We start from the raw sequence: 25,445 nt of genomic DNA, 5'->3' as shown, positions 1-25,445 counted from the left end.
GAAGGAAAACAACAGCAAGCAGCAGAAAAAAAACCACGAGCTCTAATGTTCAGTTAGTTAAATTAAAATGCAAGTCTTACTAATATGTTAAACTAGCTTTAAATGATGGAGTTCTTCAACTTAGAGCTTGCAGACCTGCCAGCGTCCATTTTAAATGAGTGCTCAGTGAATCAAGAGCTGGGCTCCAAATCAAAATGGGGAATTTGTTGTTGAATCAATTTAAATTAATTTGTAGTGTGTATTGAGGCGAGCATAAGCACAAAGCACTACCTCAAAAATCTTTAAAAGCCTTTTTCTCCTGTGAAATCAGGGATGTGTCCTGTGCACTGCACCACAGAATCAGCCCTTCAATCGCTGAAGAAATTTGAAATGCTGCATAAAATGTGAGCTGTAGTAGCTTACAATATATCCCTATAAAGTCTCACTTTTAAAAAGGAATGAAGAAAAGAGTCGAACCAAGAACATATTTAGACAGAGGCTCCACTTTCAAAACTCCAAAATGACAGGAAAATCATGGTCACCAACATCGTCATGGCTCAGTAGCAATTGACATGTTGAAGGCAATAGATTCTGTCTTGGGAGGCACATTCCTAACAACATAAAGCTACTCAGTGTTTACTTTTGATATTGTTTGTAGGTAAGATTAAATTTGATTTGAGAGATTTGTGAACCAGTTTATACTTGCACTCAAATTTTGTAACAATATGGCAGAAATGTTAAATAATTATTTTGCTTCAGTAATTACCAGGGAGATAGAACAGATGGACATGACATTGGATGATGAGATTAGTAATGAGATAAGTGCATTTAAAATAAAAAGAAGGGATATATTAAATAAACTAATCAAACTCAAAGAGGATAAAACCCCTGGTCCAGATGGATTACATCTATGCATTTTAAAAGAATCTAAGGAAGAGATAGCAGAGGCATTACTAAACATATTTATAATTCATTAGAAAAAGGTGTAGTGCCAGAAGACTCATGTAATACCTATATTCAAGAAGGGGGTTAGAACATGTCTAGGGAATTATAGATCAGTCAATCAGTGGTAGGAAAAATAATGGAATCCCTACTAAAGGAGAGAATAGAAGAACATCTAGAAAACAAAAATATAATAATGAATAGTCCACATGGATTTCAAAAGGGAAAGTCTTGCTTGACCAACCTTATTGAATTTTTTGAAGAGTTAACAGAGAGAGTAGACAATGGTAATGCAGTAGATGTAATTTATCTAGATTTTCAAAAGGCCTTCGATAAGGTACCCCATAGTAGACTGATGAACAAGGTCAGAGAATGCGGAGTCAGGGGACAAGTAGCAGAATGGATTGCTGGCTAGCTTCAGGACAGAAAGCAGAGAGCAAGGGTAAAGGGTAGCTATTCACAGTGACAGAAGGTGGGTAGTGGTGTTCCACAAGGATCAGTGCTGGGACCACTGTTGTTCACAATTTACATTAATGATTTAGATTTTGGAATCAAAAACACAATTTCTAAATTTGCGGATGATACCAAATTGGGGGGGATAGTCAATGCTGAGGAAGGCTGCAACAAATTACAGAAGGACATTAATAAACTTGTAGAATGGGCATATAATTGGCAAATGAAGTTCAACACAGATAAAAGTGAGGTATTACAATTTGGTAGGGAGAATAGGGAGGTCACTTATGATTTGGAGGGCGCGAGTCTAGGTGGGGTAGAGGAACAAAGGGATCTCGGAGTACAAATACACAAATCACTAAAAGTTGTGACACAGTTTAGCAAGGCCATAAAAAGCAAACCAAGCACTAAGGGTTATTTCTAGAGGTATAGAATTGAAAAATAGGGAAGTTATGCTAAACCTGTATCGAACCTTGGTTAGACCACACTTAGAGTACTGCGTACAGTTTTGGTCGCCATATTATAAAAAGGAAAGAGAGGCACTGGAGAGGTTGCAGAGAAGATTTACAAGGATGCTACCAGAAATGTGAGGGTATACATATCAGGAAAGGCTGAACAGGCTGGGTCTCTTTTCTCTTGAAAAAAGAAAGCTGAGGGGTGACCGAATAGAGGTCTTTATCAAAACCTTTCATAATTTTAGAGTGGATACAGAGAGATTGTTTCCATTTGTGGGGAAGAGCATAACTAGAGGCCATCAATATAAGATAGTCACCAAGAAATCCAATAGGGAATTCAGAAGAAACCTCTTTACCCAAAGAGTGGTGAGAATGTGGAACTCGCTAACACAGGGAGTGGTTGAAGTGAATAGTATAGATGCATTTAAGGGGAGGCAAGACAAGCATATGAGGGAAAAGGGAATAGAGGGTTATGCTGATAGAGTTAGATGAGGAAAGACTCCTGCTCCTATCTTCTATGTTTCTATGAATGGCCTGTTTCTGTGCCATATATCCTATTTAATCCTATGTAATCTGCCGGTATTACTTCTTTGAACTGTCATGAAAGAACAGAGCTGGGGATGTGGATGGCTTAATGGGTTAGAACACTGGACTTTTACCTCTGTGGGCTGGGATTGAATCCAGACCCAACTGATGGGATAATGTCTGCTCTTTCTCGGAGATGAAAAGATCCTTCATATGCTTTGAGTTTGAGCAATATTAACCTACGTCCTAGTGGCTTGGGCCTTTAGCATAATTCTATCCTTAATTAAATATTTATTCACAATGCCTCCCTCAGAGTAGCCACAGCATCTGTGATGTGAGAAATGATAAAGAAATATCATACTAGTGAAGTAGGTAGAGTTCTGAGTTTGGGGTGATGTAGATTTGGTTGGGCAGGGTAGAGGGAACTTTATTCTTCATCTAGCCATGCTATATCTGCCCTGGGATTATTTAATGCTGACACTGGGGGGTGAAATTGGTCTTTGGAGTAGCACAAACAGGCACTAGCCCATTTTATACCCCATCTGATTTTTTTCCCCACAATGGATTGTATTCATTTAATTGGGATATTTATTCTCAGATCAATAAAGAGGGTACTGTAGGTTTCAGTACATATCATTTAACAAGTAACATAGAAACATAGAAGATAGGAGCAGGAGTAGGCCATTCGGCCACTCAAGCCTGCTCCGCCATTTAATGAGATCATGGCTGATCATCCAAATTCAGTACCCTGTCCCTGCTTTCTCCCCATATCCCTTGATCCCTTTAGCCTTGAATATATTTAATGAATTGGCCTCAACTGCCTTGTGTGGTAGAGAATTCCACAGGTTCACCACTCTCTGGGTGAAGAAATTCCTCTTCATTGCAGTCCTAAATGGCTTACCCCTTATCCTTAGACTGTGACCCCTGGTTCTGGACTCCCCCGCCATCGGGAACATCCTTCCTGCATCTAGTCTGTCTAGTCCTGTTAGAATTTTATAAGTTTCAATGAGATCCCCTCTCATTCTTCTAAACTCCAGCGAATATAAGCCCAATCGACCCAATCTCTCCTCATACGTCATTCCTGCCACCCCAAGTATCAGTCTGGTGAATCTTCGCTGCACTCCCTCCATGGCAAGAACATCCTTCCTCAGATAAGGCGACCAAAACTGCACACAATACTCAAGGTGTGGTCTCACCAGGGCCCTGTACAACCGCGTCAAGACACCCTTGCTCCTGTACTCGAACCCTCTCGCTACAAAGGCCAACATACCATTTGCCTTCTTAACCACCTGCTGTACCTGCATGCTTACCTTCAGCGACTGGTGCACAAGGACACCCAGGTCTCGTTGCACTTCCCCTTCTCCCAATCTATTGCTGTTCAGATAATAATCTGAACATAACATAAGCTATCTCACCTTTTTTCTGCATTGTTACTCTAAGGTCCTGCTTTGTTGCTTGTTGTGCACTGGCCACAGTGTCTGCATCATCATCATCATTGCTGGACTGTCCAACAGTGAGAATCTGAATTTGACTTCCCACCTCCTGGGCATCATCCTGAAAGGCAGCTGGACCATCGATTCCTGGTGGATCAAAAGAGATCAACTGTCACTTCAACCAAATGTTAATGTCAGAAATTTCCAAGCTCTTATGTTTTGGGTTAAATCTTAAAGGAAGTAGATTACAACATGGAGTAAATTACTAATGATATAACAGCCAATTGATCACTGCACTCCAGAAAGTAGTTCAAGATGCACACATGCCCCAAAAAAGCTGACCAAGAATAGCCCTGAATATAGGCCTTTTGTCACATGTGGAGACAAAAAGAGTTGGGCTAAAACTACAATGGGGCATAGGCACGCCATTACTTCAAGAAAAAAAGAAGGAACTTTCAGTTATGTAGCTGCAGGTACACCAAACCATTCCATTATTCTTGCTGAGGTGTGAAAAAGCTAAAGTAGACAAAGCACCATTTGCCACAGTGGTGGATTGAGAAATTATTGATGAGGGGTGTGAGTGTTGAAGGTACCAGACTTAGTTTCTAGTAAGATCCAGGGCCGTCTTCCATGCTTCATGCTCCACCACCACCACCCCACCGCTCCACCTCCCCCAACCACCCCCACCCCCACCACCCATCCCCCACCCCATCAACCGTTGAAAAAAATTGACACTTTACTTGCTACTTTCCTGCATTTTCTAACCTACTGTAATTTTGATTATTGAGCCAAAAGTTAATTATCTTGGAAGGGTTAAAGATATTTTAAATATGAAAATAAAAGTAGTTGAAGAGATTTCAATGCAACTGTTAAAGTCTAATTCCTTTCGTTGGGAATCTAGCCCCAGATATATCATATTAATTTTCAAACTGAAATCTTTTATAATTTGCATCTACAATAATCCAATTGCTGATTGAATATGCTGATTTAACTATTTCTATTCTTAAATAGCTTCTGGAGGAATAAGGAGGAGTTTTAATAAAGGGTCATCGCAAAACAGTAACCTGTCTTTTTATCCTTTAGATGTTAATCAAGCTGCTGTGCATTTGAAAGATTTTCTGTTTTTAAAACCTTAAAACAGATGGAGATTGAAATGATTGTTAGTGGTTGTAATGGCTGAATGCCCAATGCATTCGTAAAACATTCCTCAATTAACATTGACTGATTCAAAATAAATTGCTTGGTCTTTTGTTCTTTTGACCCTGTCAAAAAGGTTTATTGTACTGGAAATAAAAATCATTACACACAGCAATAATTACACACTGCAGTCATTTAGAAAAATAATGAAAGTGCATCAAACGCGATTTTCAGGAATGGGCATAGACAGCTGAATTTTGTACTCTTAAGTGGATCTGACTGACTGCCTTCAGTCTAGTTAGAAATCTATTCATCTATTATGTGCTTATAGATTATTAATATCAAAAGAACATAAGAAATAGGAGCAGGAGTAGGCTATTCGGCCCTTCGAGCCTGCCCCGCCATTCAATAAGATCATGGCTGATCTTCTACCCCAACTCCACTTTCCCGCACTATCCCCATATCCCTTGGTTCCCCTAGTATCCAAAAATCTAACGATCTCTGTCTTGAATATACTCAATGACTGAGCATCCACAGCCCTCTGGGGTAGAGAATTCCAAGCCCTTTGAGTGAAGAAATTTCTCCTCATCTCAGTCCTAAATGGCCGACCCTTATTCTGAGACTGTGACCCCTGGTTCTAGACTCCCCCGCCAGGGGAAACCCCCACCCCACTTCTCACATTGTGGATGTTGTCTGCTCTATTATGGATAGTGCCAGCTCTCTGCCTGGTTCCTGTACAGTGACAAACTACCTCTAACACAAAACGAGTAAACAAGTTTTTAAAGTTACAGAATATAAATGGGCACTACAACTAACAAGTAGGCCAGCAGTCTGCACTATCCCTCACTGTAGTACACAATCCTAAATATGGGAATCTTATATAATTGTTGATAATAATTAAGCAAAACTCATCTCCACTGCAACCATTTTTTGCATATCTTTTTATTTACAAACTCTGGTAATTCCCCATGTGCAGTGACAGAAATACAAAAATAAACCAGTTAATTCAGTCACATCAGGGAACATCCTCACCACAGAAAAGCAGCTGTAATTAATCATCATAAAATAAACCTCCAAATAAGACAACAGCCGGGCATGCCCCAGAAAGTTTCTATCAAGAAAATATGTTTTCTTAAAAAGCTACATTTATTTGTTACATATAATTTCTTTGGAGACAAATACTAAATAAACACAGTTAGGACCACAACCTGCAAAACCCAACTTCAAACTTCTCTGCCTCAAACTTGTGCGCAACCAACAGTGAGAAAAAGTAATTTCTGATTGATTGGTTCAGAGCCTCCAGTCCATTCCTCCAATCGATCTGATTGATTCATTGATACCGACGACCTCCAATCACAGAGAAAGGAGCTGATTCTTTTGTGAAACACGAACAAGTTGAAACAAAGGTTGAAACGCTGACAACTTCAAATGCTGATGGTTGGCATGTATGTTAATGCTGCCCTTATAATGGAGAACTGGTTCTGAAAAACTGCCTGTAGCAGACCTGCATTCAAACTATTATTGCACAATTGTTTTGAAGTCACAACCAGTGACTATTTCACAGGGAGCCACTGTGGCTCAGTAACAGCAAAGCTTATTTTCGAGCCTATCTGGGGACAGACTTGAACACTTCAGCTGCTCAACCCATTGGTGGCAAAGAAACATGACCACCTCTACTTCCAACAGCAGGTTTGTGTTACCATTTGAGCCACTGCTATTGTTGGAAGCATGGGCCAAAACCATTTCTTTTGTCAGTGCGTACTGCTTCCAACAGCACCAGGGCTGCCTTGCTTGTAATGGCTTTTTAACCACACGTGTTGAAATTGCAATTGCTGGTTGTCCATAAGTGTAAATACACAGTTAGAGGGTTCATCTTACAGCATTGACACTGGCATCTAACAATGGGTTTCTGAATGTAATTCTGTTTCAAGAACAATTCAAGATATTTGAGAGCTCAAGATTTTGTAAAAAGGGATCGGTAGCATAGTGGTTATGTTACTGGACTAGTAATCCAGAGACTTGGACTAATAATCGTGAGTTCAAATCCCACCACGGCTGTGGAATTTAAATTCAGTTCATTAAATAAATCTGGAATAAAAAGCTAGTAACAGTAATGGTGACCATGAAACTGTCGGATTGTCATAAAAACCCATCTGATTCACTAATGTCCTTTAGGGAATATAGGCTGTCCTTACCTGGTCTGGCCTATATGTGACTCCAGATCCACAGCAAACTTAACTGCCCTCTGAAATGGCTTAGCAAGCCACTCAGTTGTAACAAACCGCTACAAGAAACAATAATAACCAGACAGACTACCCGGCATTGACTTTTGACACGACAATGGCACACTCAGCCCAGTCGACCCTGCAAAGTCCTCCTCACTAACATCTGGGGACTTGTGCCAAAATTGGGAGAGCAGTCCCACAGACTAGTCAAGCAACAGCCTGACAGAGTCATACTCACAAAATCATACCTATCAGCCAATGTCCCAGATTCCTCCATCACCATCCCTGGGTATGTCCTGTCCCACCGGCAGGACAGACCCACCAGAGGTGGCGGCACTGTGGTATACAGTCGGGAAGGAGCGGCCCTGGGAGTCCTCAACATTGACTCCGGACCCCATGAAGTCTCATGGCTTCAGGTCAAGCATGGGCAAAGAAACCTCCTGCTGATTACCACCTACCGCCCTCCCTCAGCTGATGAATCAGTACTCCTCCATGTTGAACACCACTTGTAAGATAGCCACTGAAGGTAGCAAGGGCACAGAATGAACTCTGGGTGGGGGACTTCAATGTCCATCACCAAGCGTGGCTCAGTAGTACCACTGCTGGCTGAGTCCTGAAGGACATAGCTGCCAGATTGGGCCTGCAGCAGGTGGTGAGAGAACACGAGGGAAAAACCTACTTGACCTCGTCCTTATCAATCTACCTGTCGCAGATGTATCTGTCCATGACAGCATTGGTAGCAGTGACTACCGGTCATTGTGGAGACAAAGTTCCGTCTTTACACTGAGGACACCCTCCATTGTGTTGTGTGGCACTACCACTGTGCTAAATGGGATAGATTCAGAACAGATCTAGCAGCTCAAAACTGGACATCCATGAGACACTGTGGGCCATCAGCAGCAGCAAAATTGTATTCCACAACAATCTGTAACTTCATGGCCTGACATATCCCTCACACTACCATTAACATCAAGCCAGGCAACCAACGCTGGTTCAATGAGGAGTGTAGAAGAGCATGCCAGGAGCAGCACCAGGCGTACCTAAAAATGAGGTGCCAACCTGGGGAAACTGCAACACAGGACTACATGCATGCTAAACAATGGAAGCAACATGCTATAGACAGAGCTAAGCGATCCCACAACCAACAGATCAGATCAAAGCTCTGCAGTCCTGCCACATCCAGTCATGAATGGTGGTGGACAATTAAATAACTGATGGGAGGAGGAGGCTCCATGAATATCCCCATTCTCAATGATGGCGGAGCCCAGCACGCGAGTGCAAAAGGCATGGCTGAAGCGTTTGCAACCATCGTCAGCCAGAAGTGCCGAGTGGATGATTCATCTCGGCCTCAACCCGAGGTCCTCACCATCACAGAAACCAGTCCTCAGCCAATTCGATTCACTCCACGTGATATCAAGAAACAGCTGAGCGCACTGGATACAGCAAAGGCTATGGCCCCGACAACATCCCGGCTGTCGTGCTGAAGACTTGTGCTCCAGAACTAGTTGCGCCTCTAGCCAAGCTGTTCCAGTACAGCTACAACACTGGCATCTATCCGACAATGTGGAAAACTGCCCCAGGTATGTCCTGTCCACAAAAAGCAGGACAAATCCAATCCGGCCAATTACCGCTCCATCAGTCTACTCTCAATCATCATCAAAGTGATGGAAGGTGTCATCGACAGTGATATCAAGTGGCACTTACTCACCAATAACCTGCTCACTGATGCCCAGTTTGGGTTCCGCCAGGTCCACCCAACTCCAGACTTGATTACAGCCTTGGTCCAAACATGGACAAAAGTGCTGAATTCCAGAGGTGAGGTGAGAGTGACTGCCCTTGACATCAAGGCAACATTTGACCGAGTGTGGCATCAAGGAGCCCTAGTAAAATTGAAGTCAATGGGAATCAGGGGAAAGACTCTCCACTGGCTGGACTCATAGCTAGTGCAAAGGAAGATGGTTGTTGTTTTTGGAGGTCAATTATCTCAGCCCCAGGACGTCGCTGCAGGAGTTCCTCAGGGCAGTGTCCTAGGCCCAACCATCTTCAGCTGCTTCGTCAATGACTTTCCCTCCATCATAAGGTCAGAAATGGGGATGTTTGCTGATGACTGCAGTGTTCAGTTCCACTCGCAACTCCTCAGATAATGACACAGTCTATGCCCGCATGTAACAACACCTGGACGACATTCAGGCTTGGGCTGATAAGTCCCAGGCAATGACTATCTCTAACAAGCGAGAGTCTAACCACCACCCCTTGACATTCAACGGCATTACCATCGCCGAATCCCCCACCATCAGCATCCTGGGGGGGTCACCATTGATCAGAAACTTAACTGGACCAGCCACATAAATACTTTGACAAGAGCTGGGTATTCTGCGGCGAGTGTCTCACCTCTTGATGACCCAAAGCCTTTCCACCATCTACAAGGCACAAGGGAGGAGTGTGATGGAATACCCTCCACTTGCCTGGATGAGTGCAGCTCCAACAACACTCAAGAAGCTTGACACCATCCAGGACAAAGCAGCCCGCTTGATTGGCACCCCATTCACCACCTTAAACATTCACTTCCTCCACCACCAGTGCACCATGGCTACAGTCTGAATCATCTACAAGATGCACTGCAGCAACTCACCAAGGCTTCTTCGACTGCACCTCCCAAACTCACGACCTCTACCATCTAGAAGGACAAGGGCAGCAGACGTATGGGAAAACCATCGCCTCCAAGTTCCCCTCCAAATCACACACCATCCTGACTTGGAAATATTTCACTGCTCCTTCATCGTTGCTGGATCAAAATCCTGGAACTCCCTCCCTAACAGCACTATGGGAGTAGCTTCACCACACGGACTGCAGCGGTTCAAGAAGGCAGCTCACAACTATCTTCTTGAGGGCAATTAGGGATGGGCAATAAATGCTGCCCTTGCCAGTGATGCCCACATCCCAGGAACAAATAAACAAAAAATAGAACAGCCCAGAAAATGCAAAATGTGATGTTGAGCTGATCAAAGATAGACATCAGAGTACTTACATTTGGAGAACTGACATGAAAAGCTGAAGGCATAGGTTTGGATCCAGGCTCATATTTGCCCAGAAGAGGTGATAAATAAACACCAGGGAATAGCCCCCAAAATCAGGCGCAGGGATCACGATGCACGATTAAGCCGCGCCTGTTCAGTGTAATGCCGGCAGCGCCCCAACTTCGTGCTCCCTGCTTATTATAATGATTTCTGCATGCCGCCAGCATTACCCGCACTGTTCATTGGCTGCCCAATAACGTTATTAACTAGCACTATGTAAAACTACCCTGCACCACTGCATTGTGGCTGGAGCAGGTGCTGGGAGTTGTTCTGCAACTGAATCTGACCTGGGAAAGAGTGAAGAATGGCTAACCATGGGAGAGAGTAGGCAGCCAGGTTTTCGGACGCTGGACTGGAGGTCTTGGTGGAGGAGGTGGAAAGGAGGAGACTGTCCTGTATCCTCAGGGGGGCACGAGGCCCTCAAGACATATGATGAGAAAGCAATGGGAACAGATAGCTACAGTGGACAATGCCAGGAGTTTAGCCCTAAGGACCTGGATCCAGTGCCGCAAGAAGTTTAATGACCTCACATGAGTGGTTAAGGTCAGTGAATATATCTTCAAATGCCATATCCTACTAACAGCATAACTAGCCCCAGCCACTCCTCAATTCACCACAGCCCCATCACTCACCTGCCAACAATCTCTATTAATCAGGACTCATACCTAACATTCATATGCTTCACTTCATCCTCACACACTTAGCACTGTTGCAAGCTTCACACCCACGTCTCACAGCTATTCAACCATGACACAGCCACATCACCTAAACATATTGCACGACACTCACTGACACACTTCCATCTCTCTGGCAGGAGAAGGTAGCACACAACCAGAGGCAGCAGGAACTAAGCGGAGGGGGAGAAGCGCGCCTGCATGTTCTAACCCCCATGGAGGAGACGGTGCTCACCATTATGGGAAGGGCCATCGCTAAGGCCGTGCTCACTGGCGGGGTTGAAGATGACGGCATCGTCATACCTAATCCTCCTTCTCACATCCCACTTCTCCCTCATCCCACAGTCTATTCTGACTTACAAGCTGCAGATGGTGTAAGAATGCACTTCTTATGTTCTCCTCTCCTCTCACCACAACCCTACCCTTGTCCCTTTTTCCTTGCAGATACCCAAGAACTGCAACTTGTCCAGGCAGTGGAGGAAGAGCAAGAGGACAGTGAAGATGAAGACACAGCATCACTCGATTTCACAGTCACAGCGACTACCTCAGATACTGACAGTGCGCGTAATTTAGAGGATAGGATGACACCAGGTACAAGTGCGCAGGAGCCAGAACGGGGGGGTGGGGTGGGGGGTTGTGGGAGTGGGGTGGGAAAGGATAGCACAGATGCCAGTTTAACAGAGGGCAGGGTCGCACACTAGTTCTGCTACAGAGGACTCAGATGAAGACTTAGATGGTCCAGGCTACAGAAGGCGGCTAATAGGTGTACACACCCAAATGCTTGACACACTGGAAAGCCTGCCAGATAGCCTGCGCACAATGTTGAGGAGCATGGAGGAGTTCAGCTCCAACTTGGCACGTGGCTTTGCGCAGAGCTTGGAGCCAATCCATCCAACACACCTGTGGTGCCAACCATGATGCAGCGTCTGATGGCCGATGTCTCAGCTTCCATTGCAGCACAAGCAGCATCCACCCAATGCCTGAGTGCTGCAGTGGAAGCTCAGACTGCTGCCATCATGGCTGTGGATTCCAGTTGCAAAGTGGTTTCCAGAGCATCACGGTACTTCTGCAATCTGTTCTCCAACAGATTTGCTCCCTAAAGACCCTCTGCGGTTATGGTCTCCTGCTGAGAGCCCTTCTTTCCCTCTTCCCTCTTCTAGCAGTTTGTCCTGCTCTGTGTGGCCTCTGCTCATTCTCCCAGTCATGCTCAATGCCAAGAGGAGACCCTACTAGACCACCCATGTCTAGAAGCAACTGGTTTGTGCACAAGCCTTTAAATCACCAAAAAAGTACTTCAGCACCAGCCAGACCACTCCTTGTAGTTTATTGAAACTTTTAACTAGTATGGAAAAGCACCCAAAATGTGTAGAATTGCAGCAACAGCCAGAAGAAATATTCCAGCAACTAACCTGTAAGTAGTTGATGATTCCTTTAAATAGCGCTGGTGGGGGTCCTTCATGCCATTGAATGCGTGTTCAGCTGTGGGAGAGTGTAGGCTTGAGTGTGGAGCTCCAAAATGTCAAATCAGCGGCATAATCTGCCTTTCCGCATACCTCCAGTGGACGTTAGGTGCGCGCGAGCTAACCCTTTTATCAATATAGCGTCCGGCGCACGTCGCATCAGAAGTGTGCGTGCATGCCATTTTGGAACCTTAATGGGCCCCTAGCGCCCAAAAACAGACGCTACTGAGCTCAATTTTGCCCCCCAGATCACGGGAGTAACCCCAACGCATCGCCCTTCAGAAGAAATGTTCTACTGTATGAATATTGGGCCAGAATTTGCTGTAAAAATAATGGTGAAGCTAATGGTGCTCACCGTTATTTATGCATAAATGGCACAACTTCAGGCGAGGGGCAGATGCGCAGTTAAACGCGGATATCCAAAAGTTGCTGTCGGTGTTGCGCCGCTCCACCGTTAGCTTCGCGAAACTGACATCTCGCTGTCTGACTCACCATTGAAATGTATTGAATGGTGTGAAGTTGCTGTATACACATGGTAGGTATGAAGTAAACTCACCACAGAAAGTTAAATCTTGTCCATTTCAGTCAAGTTCCCTTTTAACGATGTGCTAAGTGTTAATTACTGCCAACCAAACTCTTTGGCACTGAAAATTAACTATTACAAGTGTGGAGTTTCATTCCTTCAGGTTTTAATTGCTGTTGGAGATAATAAAAATGTAAAATTTTATATATTTTTTACTGTTCCATTCTGTCTCTTTTTTTCTCTCTTAATCCAATCTTTCTTTCCCTCTGTTTATTTTTCTTTCTGTACCTAATTTAGCATTTAATTCACACACTCTAATTGACACTTCCTTCTCAGTCCTTGCACTGTTAGTTTCCCAATCCTTCAATCTGATTGGCTAAGGAGATGCACAGTAGCTTGCCCTGTTAACTCACGTCCCAGATACCGTGTTTCCCTCGCTGCGCCATCCATCAGCTCACACTTTCAGCAACTTGCCATGCAAAAAATTTAAAAACCTAAACATGCAAGGGCAAGTCGAACGCCATTAGATTCACTCCTGCATCAAATTATGGCCCATTGTCTATCAGATTTCAAAAGCCAAAGTGCAGTTAGTTGTTCATTGCAGATGATTGCCTCATTTGCCTGTGCAACAGTCACTGCACTCCAGTCGTTTGCTGTATGTGAAGCACTATGAGACATTTTCAAAGACATGATAACAGTAATGCAATTTTGTCTTTTTCACTGTATTAGTGACAGAAGGGAAATCAAAACAACGTGAGCTGGCCCAGCCTATTTTATGGATTTCACAAATATTACAAAAGAACCTTGCTTGGGATATTTGATTACTCTTTAATGCATCTAACCAATTCTGTGTAAAGCAAATGTGAAATTAGCTACATAATAAGAAATTTAATCAGTCTGCTGTCAATCAACACACCAGGGTAATATTAGAGCAAAATAATGATGAGCCAGCGCAGATGAAGTACGTGCATTCCATCCAGTTTCATTTAAAAAACATTTTCAAGTAATATTTCTCAACAAAATAATTAAACAGGATTCTAATCAAACACTTCCACTGGGCCACGCGCTATTGACATTCTACACAGCTCCCATTGCAACTTAACAGCTGTTTTTTATCCAGCCTCCCTAATATTCGCTCATTATAAAGCGAAAAGCAGTTTTCAATTATATTTATGGAAATAACTACTTCTTGTTGGCTTGCTTGCTTATGTTCATTGCTGTCTCATAAAGCCTTATAATTATTCTTAATCATTTCTTTCCACAAGTTTTAAGTATTTGTTTGTAACTTACTTTCTCATTAGTAAGACTAGTCTAATTCCATTACAAAGATGTCTTGTAAGTTCACTCCTACTGCCAGGAAAAGATCATGTACATCTTTTTGATGAAAATGGAACAAAGGCTTATCTTAATTAAAACTCCATGTTCTGTACACTATTTCCCATGTTAAAGCTAAATTACTGACAAAGCCAACTTCTGTGAGAATGCCTCTATTTGAGTTTGACAAAAGATAATTTTTAGCACAATGCCATAAACCATCTTTGCAAATGGCTTTCCATGAATTGGAATTATTAAATGCTTTCTGTATCTATCAATTAATTTGCTGTAGAATTCAATGATAAAAAGGTGCAATAATAACATTTTTAAGGCCTTTAAGTATATTGCTGTAAGAATATTAGGTAAAAGAAAACCAAAAGGCAGCCAGCTTTTGCCAGTTATCTTAAATCTGTGTCCTCTGGTTAACGGCCCTCCACATCCTCGTAAAGTCCTTCACTGTCCAAGTCTTCTGTGATGTTCCTTCACTAGCCAGAAGTCTTTATTTCCCCTGCCATCACTCCCAAAAGTTGAAATCGTACACAAGAATGAACTCACAACCCTATGTGATCAAGCCAAGTTTACTTTAAACAACAAAAACACATTCTCCTATCTTAACACCAAGACAGCTTTTTATGCCAACCAGATCCTCCTCGAGCGAGATTAGGTTGAGCAGTGGTAGCTTTAGAGACAAGGTGACTCATCTCAAGATAGCAGCTGTCTACTGGAAGCTTTTCTCTTGCAGTGGCAAGGGATGCTGGCATTTTGATGGGCTGCAGAAATGTCAAGGGTGTTCTGCAGCTATCGTAGAATCACAGAATCTTACAGCACAGAACAAAGCCGACCGTACTCACGCTTCTGGCCTGGAATTTCTGGCCCAATATTCCAGCTGAGGCCTAACCAGTGTTTTATAAAGGTTTAGCGTAATGTCCTTGCTTTTATACACTATGCCTCTATTTAACAGTCTTCTCAACTTGTCCTGCCACCTTCAAAGATTTAATAAGAAGTAGGAGCAGGAGTAGGCCATACGGCCCCTCGGGCCTGCTCTGCCATTCAATAGGATCATGGCTGATCCAAACCTAGACTCACGTCCACTTCCCTGCCCGCTCCCCGTAACCCCTAATTCCCTTATCAGCTAGGAAACTGTCTATCTCCATTTTTAATTTATTTAATGTCGCAGCTTCCACAGCTCTCTGAGGTAGCAAATTCCATAGATTTACCACCCTCTGAGTGAAGAAGTTTCTCCTCATCTCAGTTTTGAAAGGGCAGCCCCTTATTCTAAGATTATTCCCCCTAGTTCTAGTCTCACCCATCAGTGGAAACATCCTCCCCGCATCCACCCGATCAAGCCCCCTCACAATCTTATATGTTTCGATAAGATTGCCTCTCATTCTTCTGAATTCCAATGAGTAGAGGCCCAACCTACTCAACCTTTCCTCATAAGTCAACCCCCTCATCTCCGGAATCAACAGAGTGAACCTTCTCTGAACTGCCTCGAGAGCAAATATATCTTTTCTTAAATATGGAAACCAAAACTGTACGCAGTATTCCAGGTGTGGCCTCACCAGTACCCTGTATAACTGCAGCAAGACTTCCCTGCTTTTATACTCCATCCCCCTTGCAATAAAAGCCAAGATTCCATTGGCCTTCCTGATCACCTGCTGTACCTGCATACTAACCTTCTGTGTTTCATGCACCAGGACCCCCAGATCCCTTTGTACTGTAGCACTTTGCAGTTTCTCTCCATTTAGATAATAACTTGCTCTTTGATTTTTTCTGCCAAAGTGCATAACCTCACACTTTCCAACATTATATTCCACCTGCCAAATCTCTGCCCACTCACTTAGCCTGTCTATGTCCTTTTGCAGGTTTTTTATGTCCTCCTCACTCACTGCTTTCCCTCCCATCTTTGTATCGTCGGCAAACTTGGATATGATGCACTTGGTCCCCTCCTCCAAATCGTTAATATAGATTGTAAAGAGTTGGGGTCCCAGCACTGACCCCTGCGGAACACCACTAGTTACTGATTGCCAACCCGAGAATGAACCATTTATCCCAACTCTCTGTTTTCTGTTAGATAGCCAATCTTCCACCCATGCCAGTATATTACCCCCAATCCTGTGATTTTTTTTATCTTGTGCAGTAATCTTTTGTGTGGCACCTTGTCAAATGCCTTTTGGAAGTCCAAATACACCACATCCACTGGTTCCCCTTTATCCACCCTGTTTGTTACGTCCTCAAAGAATTCGAGCAAATTTGTCAAACATGGCTTCCCCTTCATAAAACCATGCTGACTCTGTCCGATTAAATTATGCTTATCCAAATGTCCTGTTACTGCTTCCTTAATAATGGACTCCAACATTTTACCAACCACAGGTGTTAGGCTAACTGGTCTATAGTTTCCAGCCTTTTGTCTACCTCCCTTTTTAAATAAGGGTGTTACATTAGCAGTTTTCCAATCTGCTGGGACCTTTCCTGAATCCAGGGAGTTTTGGAAAATTACCACCAATGCATCCGCAATCCCTACCGCTACTTCTCTCAAGACCCTAGGGTGTAAGCCATCAGGTCCAGGGGATTTATCTGCCTTAAGTCCCATTATCTTACCGAGTACCATCTCCTTAGTGATTTTAATCGTGTTTAGCTCCTCCCTCCCTATAGCCACCTGTTTGTCCAGTGTTGGTATATTTTTAGTGTCCTCTACTGTAAAGACTGATACAAAATATTTGTTCAGCGTTTTTGCCATCTCCATGTTCCCCACTACTAATTTCCCGGTCTCGTCCTCTAAGGGACCAACATTCACTTTAGCCACCCTTTTTCTTTTTATATAACTGTAGAAACTCTTGCTATCTGTTTTTATATTTTTTGCTAGTTTACTTTCATAATCTATCTTCCCTTTCTTAATTAATCTTTTAGTTATTCTTTGCTGGCTTTTAAATGCTTCCCAATCTTCTATCCTCCCACTAGATTTGGCTACTTTATATGCCCTTGTTTTTAGTCGGATACTATCCTTTATTACTTTACTTAGCCACGGATGGCTGTTATTTCTTTTACGTCTCTTTTTCCTCAGTGGAATATATTTTTCTTGAAAGTTGTGAAATATCTCCTTGAATGTATACCACTGCTCATGTATCGTCTTACACCTTAATCTATTTTCCCAGTCCACTTTAGTCAACTCTGCTCTCATACCTTCATAGTCTCCTTTATTTAAGCTTAGTACGCTGGTTTGAGATCCAACTCTCTCACCCTCCAACTGAATTTGGAATTCAACCATGTTATGGTCACTCATTCCAAGGAGATCCTTTACTAGGACATTTTTTATTAATCCTGTCTCATTACACAGGACCAGATCTAAGATTGCCTGCCCCCTGGTTGGTTCAGTAACATACTGCTCAAGGAACCCGTCCCTAATGCACTCTATGAACTCTTCCTCAAGGCTGCCCTGCCCAATTTGATTTGTCCAGTCAATATGAAAGTTAAAATCTCCCATGATTATAGCTGTTCCCTTATTACAAGCCCCAACTATTTCCTGATTTATACTCCGACCAATAGAGTTGCAACTGTTAGGAGGCCTATAGACTACGCCCACTAGTGACTTTTTCCCCTTGTTATTCCTTATCTCCACCCAAACTGTTTCACTATCCTGATCCTTTGACCCAATATCATTTCTCACTATTGCAGTGATTCCATCCTTTATTAACATAGCCACCCCACCTCCCTTTCCTTCCTGTCTGTCCTTCCTAATAGTCAAATACCTCTGGATGTTTAGTTCCCAGTCATGGTCACCTTGCAGCCATGTTTCTGTAATGGCCACCAGACCATACCCATGTGTCGTTATTTGTACCGTCAACTCGTCTATTTTGTTACGAATGCTGCGTGCATTCAGATAAAGAACTTTTAAATATGTTTTGTGACAATTTATTCCTGCTTTTACCCCCTTTACTACTTTACCTTTATCTTTATATATTCTGTCCCTTCCTGACACGCTCTGGTTTTTAATTCCCCCACTGCTACCTTGCTCTATTGCCTTCTCCGCTGACATTTTTATTTTTCACTCTCTTGAAACCTCCCCCCCACTAATTAGTTTAAAGCCCTCTCTACAGCCCTAGTTAATCGATTCGCCAGGATTCTAGTCCCAGCACTGGCCAAGTGAAGTCCGTCCCAATGGAACAGCTCTCTCCTGTCCCAGTACTGGTGCCAGTGTCCCAAGAAGCAAAACCCATTTCTCCCACACCAGTCTTTGAGCCACGCATTTAACTCTCTGATTTTATTTACCCTAGCCAAATTTGCTCATGGCTCAGGTAGTAATCCAGAGATTATTACCCTTGTGGTTCTGCTTTTTAATTTGGCCCCTAGCTGCTCAAACTCTCTCGGCAGAACCTCTTTCCTTGTCCAATCTATGTCGTTGGTACCAACATGGACCACGACAACTGGATCCTCCCCCTCCCACTCCAAGTTTCTCTCCAGCCCAGAGGAGATGTCCTTAACCCTGGCACCGAGCAGGCAACACGTACACCCCCAGGTCTGTTCCTGCACCCCCTTTAATACTGTACCATTTAGTTTATATTGTCTCGCCTCCTTCTTCCTACCAAAATGAATCACTTCACACTTCTCTGCATTAAATTTCGCCTGCAATTTGTCTGCCCATTTCACCAGTCTATGTCCTCCTGAGGTCTGTTCCTATCCTCCTCACTGTTTACTACATTTCTGAGTTTTGTGTCCTCTGCAAACTTTGAAATTAAGCTCTGTATACCCAACTCCAGGTCATGAATATATATCAAAAAGAGCAGTGGTCTAAATACTGACTCCTGGGGGACACCACTGTATACCTCCCTCCAGTCTGAAAAACAACCATTCATCACTACTCTTTGCTTTCCGTCCCTTATGCAATTTCATATCCACGCAGCCACTGCCCCTTTAATCTCATGGGCTTCAATTTTGCTAACAAGTCTATTATGTGGTACTTTATCAAACACCTTTTGAAAGTCCAAGATTTCCTTTTTGGCCACTAATCAGCTCCACCTTTCCTTTGACTACCCTTTTACTATTTATATATGTTAATAAAAGATTTTTGGGTTCCCTTTTATGTTACCTGCTAATCTAGGTAGTGAGATACTTCCTGCAATGTGCTGGAGATGCGGGTAGTGGACTCCTCCCACTTATCCATTATATCAACCATATGTGTGGAAACTCCCTGCACACAAGATCTGTGCTTCCTAATGATCACTCTTTGGAAGACAGGGGTCCTGAGATCTGGTTTCCCTGACACCCTCCATCAAGGATGGCCCTTTTGCTTTTTTCCACTCCCGGGTTCTCATTTTCACTAGTGCTTTACCTGGTCATCTGATCACAAAGTAATTCCTCACGAGTGGACATCTCTTTTTTCTTATTCATTCATGGGATGTGGACGCCGCCAGCAAGGCCAACATTTATTGCCCAGGTGGTGGTGGATCACCTTCTTGAATACAACTGAATGGCTTGCTAGGCCATTTCAGAGGGCAGTTAAGTGTCAACCACATTGCTGTGGATCTGTAGTGAGCCAGATGGGTTTTCACAACAATCCGGTAGTTTCATAGTCACTATTACTGATACTAGCTTTTTATTCCAGATTTATTTAATTAACTGAATTTAAATTCCCCAGCTGCCGTGGTGGGTTTAAACTCATGTCCCTGGATCATTAGTCCAGGCCTCTGGATTACTAGTCCAGTAACATAACCACTATGCTACTGTTCCCGTGATTGAGTTGGTGGGGAAGTGGCAGATCTGGGAATGCAGTGGCTGTTTCCCTGGAAGTGCCTGGGTTGTCATCAGAGTGGCCAGCCACTTCCTGCAAGGCACCCCCAATGAAATGAAGACAGAGGAGCTTGTTTAGCTGTGCAGACAGTGACATTTCCCCTTGAAGAATGAATTTCTGAGTGTAAGGACATAGCATTACTTGGAGAAAGCACATGAAGTTGGGAGTAGTTCTGATGAGATTCGTGCTACCTTCATCAATTGGGCTTCCAGCCCTCAGTGCCAGTGGCATAGTGGTTAGCACTGTTGCCTCACAGCGCCAGGGACCCGGGTTCAAATCTGGCCTCGGGCGACTGTCTGTGTGGAGTTTGCACATTCTCCCTGTGTCTGCGTGGGTTTCCTCCGGGTGCTCCGGTTTCCTCCCACAGTCCAAAGATGTGCGGGTTAGGTTGAGTTGGCTATGATAAATTGACCCTTAGTGTTAGGGGATTAAATACGTGGGGTTACGGGGATAGGGTGGGATATGTGTCGGTGCAGGCTCGATGGGCCGAAATGGCCTCTATCTGCACTGTGGGGGTTGTGTGTGTGTGTGTGTGTGTGTGTGTGTGTGTGTGTGTGTGTGTGTGTGTGTGTGACAAACCATTCTTGCCCTGACTTCTGCCAGCAGCACTTCCATAGAGGCATCTGAAAAGCTTGATGCCCTTGTTGCTGCTGCCTCGCCCAAAACTGCTGTTCCCTCAGCAAACTGCAGTTTCTGCAGCTGTAAATGCAAGATTCCTCCTTTAATTGACTGCAGCCTTTTAAAGTTTGCAACAGGACTATATTTCCATCCCTCCAATGAAGGATAATTTTCTGGAACAAGGGTTGTAGGAGCAGATAGTGGTGAGTTAGTGGCGAATTTCACATTAGCAGGGGTTAGGACCACTCTGCTGTAAACTCACCAACAGGAGGAGAATCCAAGCCTTTGTGTCTAATGTTAAAGATCCCATGGCACAATTGAAAGAAGAATATGGAGAAAGAGCAGGTGAGTGAGACTAACTGGTAGCTCTTTCAAAGACACGATGGGCCGAATGGCCTCCTACTGCACTATGAGTCTGTGATTCTATAAGAGCAGGGCTCAAATTCCATTACCAAAAATAGATTGAAAGATACACATAATTAGAGCAGTATAAGTATTTCATGCCAATTGCCTATATTTCCTTTTTAAAAAGGAGGACCTGAGGCAAACAAATGCAGTTACAATGGCCATTGAGGCATTCTGTCCACACCGATTACTAACCCAGGACTTGCATTGAGAAACTCTTCCACATGTACTTGGACATATCCGAAGAGCTTCACTGCCTCTGTTTCCCAAGATAAGATGGCACAGAGTTATGTCGTCTGCTGCACAATGACGTACGGACATTATCTGAATCACGTATTGTACCCAATGAAGTTTACCACAATATGAAACTTTTAAGTTACTGGATTCTACTAAGCTACTGCGGTTGACATCTGCCACTTTAGGCAATCTGCAGTGCTCACATGCATCAAGCAATTGATATATGCTATGTTTGCAAGGGTAACACTTTCATCACTTTTCTTATGGAAAGAAGCCTGCAGCTGGACAGAGCGGACAGCTTTTACAAGGTAGCCATTTTCTCTCAAACAGTTCCTGTGTAGGCATTGTGGTCTTCACATCAAGCTAATGGCCTTCATGATTAGAAAAGGTTTATATTCAATTATTATCCAGATGGTAACTGACCACAGAAACATTTTTGGCCCAGAAATTCGGGTCGGGGGCTTCCCGCGGGTGCAAGCACCCGACCTGCACTTACCTTGCGCGCCGGCTGTTGAGCTGTGGGCCCGCGTGGGATTCCGATCTTGGGCCTCCTCCAACTGCCGGCGCGCAGTGCTTGCGTATCCCAGGGGTGCAGTTAGTTCGATGCGTCCCCTGGGATCACATGGGCCATGGAGAGCCAATGGTAGCAGGAAACGCTTCATTCATAAGTTTGACAGGAAGATCTGTCAAACCTATAAATACTATAAGCCCCAAAACATCGCTAAATCTTCAAATAATTTTTTTTTTAAATCACATTTTTAAAATAAACTAAAAATTACATGAAATAACTTTTAAACAATAATTTAAATTTTTGAAAAAATTAATTACATTTTCTAACGGGGCTAAAAATAAACTTACCTTTCTTTAAAGTATTTAAAAATAATAAACCTGTGGAAAAAATGTTTTAATTTTAATTAATTCACCACTTACCTTGTAAAAAGCAGGCCTTGCACCTGCTTTTTAAAGGTGTAACTCCTGGAGACTTACCCTCCTGGGAAAACCTGCAAAAAAAACGTAAGTTCGATGCGCATGCGCTGCCTCTCCTGCGCACGCGTTCCACCTCTGAACCCCTTCCTTCAGGGGAATGAAAGTGCCGGTTTCCTGCGTATGCGCAGTGCATGCACGAAACCGCCACTTCCATTGGGCTTACGGGTGAGTACCCCGTGCGTACTCACCCGTGGAGACCCAAATTTCTGGGCCATTATGAATGTCAGTGGCTCATATCCATGAAGCTTCCATAATGCTTTCATACATCTATTATTTGCACCCATGGTTGCTGACCCCATGTAGAAACTCCTAACAGCAGAGGAGTAACTCAACCTGGACGCCTCAGCATCTTTTTGCTGTTCCGAAGCTGTCCACTCCACCTTCTAGAAACGTGTACCATGCAGCTTTGGCACAATGAAAATATTGTGTGCAAAAGGGCAATGGTTGTGAACATTGCTTGAAATGGTACATGCCATATGGAGCAGCAGATCCCAAAATTAAAAAAAAAAGACTTGTATTTATATACTGTAGTGTCATTCATGACCTGAGGACGTCCCAAAGCGCTTTACAGCCAATGAAGTACTTTTGAAGTGTAGTCACTGTTGTAATGTAGGAAATGCAGCAGCCAATTTGCTCACAGCAAGATCCAACAAACAGCAATGAGACAATGATAAGATAATCTGTTTCAGTGATGTTGGTTGAGGGATAGATATTGGCCAAGACACTGGGGAGAACTCCCCTGCTCTTCTACGAATAGTGCCATGAGATCTTTTATGTCCAATTGAGAGGGCAGACGGGGCCTCAGTTTTACATCTCATCCAAAAGACGTCACCTCCGACAGTGCAGCACTTCCTCAGTACTGCACTGAAATGTCAACCTAGATTAAGTGTTCAAGTCCTTGGAGTGGAACTTGAACCTCCAACCTTCCAACTCCGAGGCGAGAGTGCTACCACTGAGTCAAGGCTACCAAATTAGGCTTGGGCCATGGTTAATCAGCTCACAAGAAATATGAAAAAAGTGAAGAGCTTCATGATCCTCCTGATATCAGCAAACTTTTTCTTCATTTGGAGCTAGGTATGAGGAACCTGCGTAACTACATTGATTCATCAGTGATATCCGTCCATGCAGCTGGTAGTTGTGTTTTTACTACTCTTGCAGCGACTTTTCAGGAGCAAAGGGAGCAGTGTTTCTCACATGTCTCTGCTGTGCCTTTGCGAACAATTATAACTTCTGTCTCTGCACCCTCACCTCCTTCCCTCTGTCTCTCCACCCTCACCTCCTTCCCTCTGTCTCTCCACCCTCATCTCCTTCCCTCTGTCTCCACCCTCACCTCCTTCCCTCTGTCTGCACCCTTACCTCCTTCCCTCTGTCTCTCCACCCTCACCTCCTTCCCTCTGTCTCTCCACCCTCACCTCCTTCCCTCTGTCTCTCCACCCTCACCTCCTTCCCTCTGTCTCTCCACCCTCACCTCCTTCCCTCTGTCTCTCCACCCTCACCTCCTTCCCTGTGTCTCCACCCTCACCTCCTTCCCTCTGTCTGCACCCTCACCTCCTTCCCTCTGTCTCTCCACCCTCACCTCCTTCCCTCGGTCTCTCCACCCTCACCTCCTTCCCTCTGTCTCCACCCTCACCTCCTTCCCTCTGTCTCTCCACCCTCACCTCCTTCCCTCTGTCTCTCCACCCTCACCTCCTTCCCTGTCTCCACTCTCACCTCCTTCCCTCTGTCTCTCCACCCTCACCTCCTTCCCTCTGTCTCTCCACCCTCACCTCCTTCCCTCTGTCTCTCCACCCTCACCTCCTTCCCTCTGTCTCCACCCTCACCTCCTTCCCTCTGTCTCCACCCTCACCTCCTTCCCTCTGTCTCTCCACCCTCACCTCCTTCCCTCTGTCTCTCCACCCTCACCTCCTTCCCTCTGTCTCTCCACCCTCACCTCCTTCCCTCTGTCTCTCCACCCTCACCTCCTTCCCTCTGTCTCCACCCTCACCTCCTTCCCTCTGTCTCCACCCTCACCTCCTTCCCTCTGTCTCTCCACCCTCACCTCCTTCCCTCTGTCTCTCCACCCTCACCTCCTTCCCTCTGTCTCTCCACCCTCACCTCCTTCCCTCTGTCTCTCCACCTCACCTCCTTCCCTCTGTCTCTCCACCCTCACCTCCTTCCCTCTGTCTCCACCCTCACCTCCTTCCCTCTGTCTCCACCCTCACCTCCTTCCCTTCGTGGTTCCAGGAGGGAGGGGAAGGGGTGAGATAGAACATGCCCAGAGAATTATACACCATTCAGTTTAACATCGGTAGTAGGAAAAATAATGGAATCCCTAATAAGGAGAAAATAGAAGAACATCTAGAAACCAAAAATATAATAATGAATAATCAACATGGATTTCAAAAGGGAAAGTCTTGCTTGACCAACCTTATTGAATTTTTTGAAGAGGTAACAGAGAGAGTGGACAATGGTAATGCAGTAGATGTAATTTATCTAGATTTTCAAAAGGCCTTCGATAAGGTATCCCATAATAGACTAATGAATAAGGTCAGAGAATGCGGAGTTAGGGGACAAGTAGCAGAATGGATTGCTAACTGGCTTCAAGACAGAAAGCAGAGAGTAGGAGTAAAGGGTAGCTATTCACAGTGGCAGTAGGTGGGTAGCGGTGTTCCACAAGGATCAGTGCTGGGACCACTGCTGGTCACAATTTACATTAACGATTTAGACTTTGGAATCAAAAACCCAATTTCTAAATTTGCGGATGACACCAAATTGAGGGGGTGATAGTCAATACTGAGGAGGAGTGCAACAAGTTACAGGAGGACATTAATAAACTTGCAGAATGGGCAAATAATTGGTGAATGAAGTTCAACAGATAAATGTGAGGTATTACATTTTGGTAGGATGAATAGGGAAGTCACTTATCATTTGGAGGGTGCGAGTCTGGTGGGGTAGGGGAACAAAGGGATCTAGGAGTACAAATACACAAATCACTAAAAGTTGCGACACAGGTTGGCAAGGCCATAAAAAAAGCAAACCAAGCACTAGGGTTTATTTCTAGAGGGATAGAAATGAAAAGTAGGGAAGTTATGCTAAACCTGTATCGAACCTTGGTTAGACCACACTTAGAGTACTGCATACAGTTATGGTTACCATATTATAAAAAGGATATAGAGGCACTGGAGAGGGTGCAGAGAAGATTTACAAGGATGATACCAGAAATGCGAGGGTATA

General features: G+C 44.1%; 1 protein-coding gene across 2 annotated transcripts in view; it reads right to left on the bottom strand.

Annotated features, from left to right (window-relative positions):
- Positions 1–25,445, bottom strand: part of tub (TUB bipartite transcription factor) — a 337,777-nt gene that overhangs the window by 31,761 nt on the left and 280,571 nt on the right. For both annotated transcript variants that reach the window (XM_086007914.1, XM_086007913.1), the window contains one exon: positions 3,770–3,934. In XM_086007914.1, coding sequence (XP_085864040.1) covers positions 3,770–3,934 — 165 coding nt within the window. The remainder of the gene's footprint in view (positions 1–3,769; positions 3,935–25,445) is intronic.

This window comes from Somniosus microcephalus, chromosome 15 (genome assembly GCF_052327205.1).
Source record: "Somniosus microcephalus isolate GS21.2 chromosome 15, FLI_Smic_1.0, whole genome shotgun sequence".
Lineage (NCBI taxonomy): Eukaryota > Metazoa > Chordata > Chondrichthyes > Squaliformes > Somniosidae > Somniosus > Somniosus microcephalus.
Note: the sequence above shows the minus strand (reverse complement) of the source record. Positions and strands in the feature narration are given on the sequence as shown.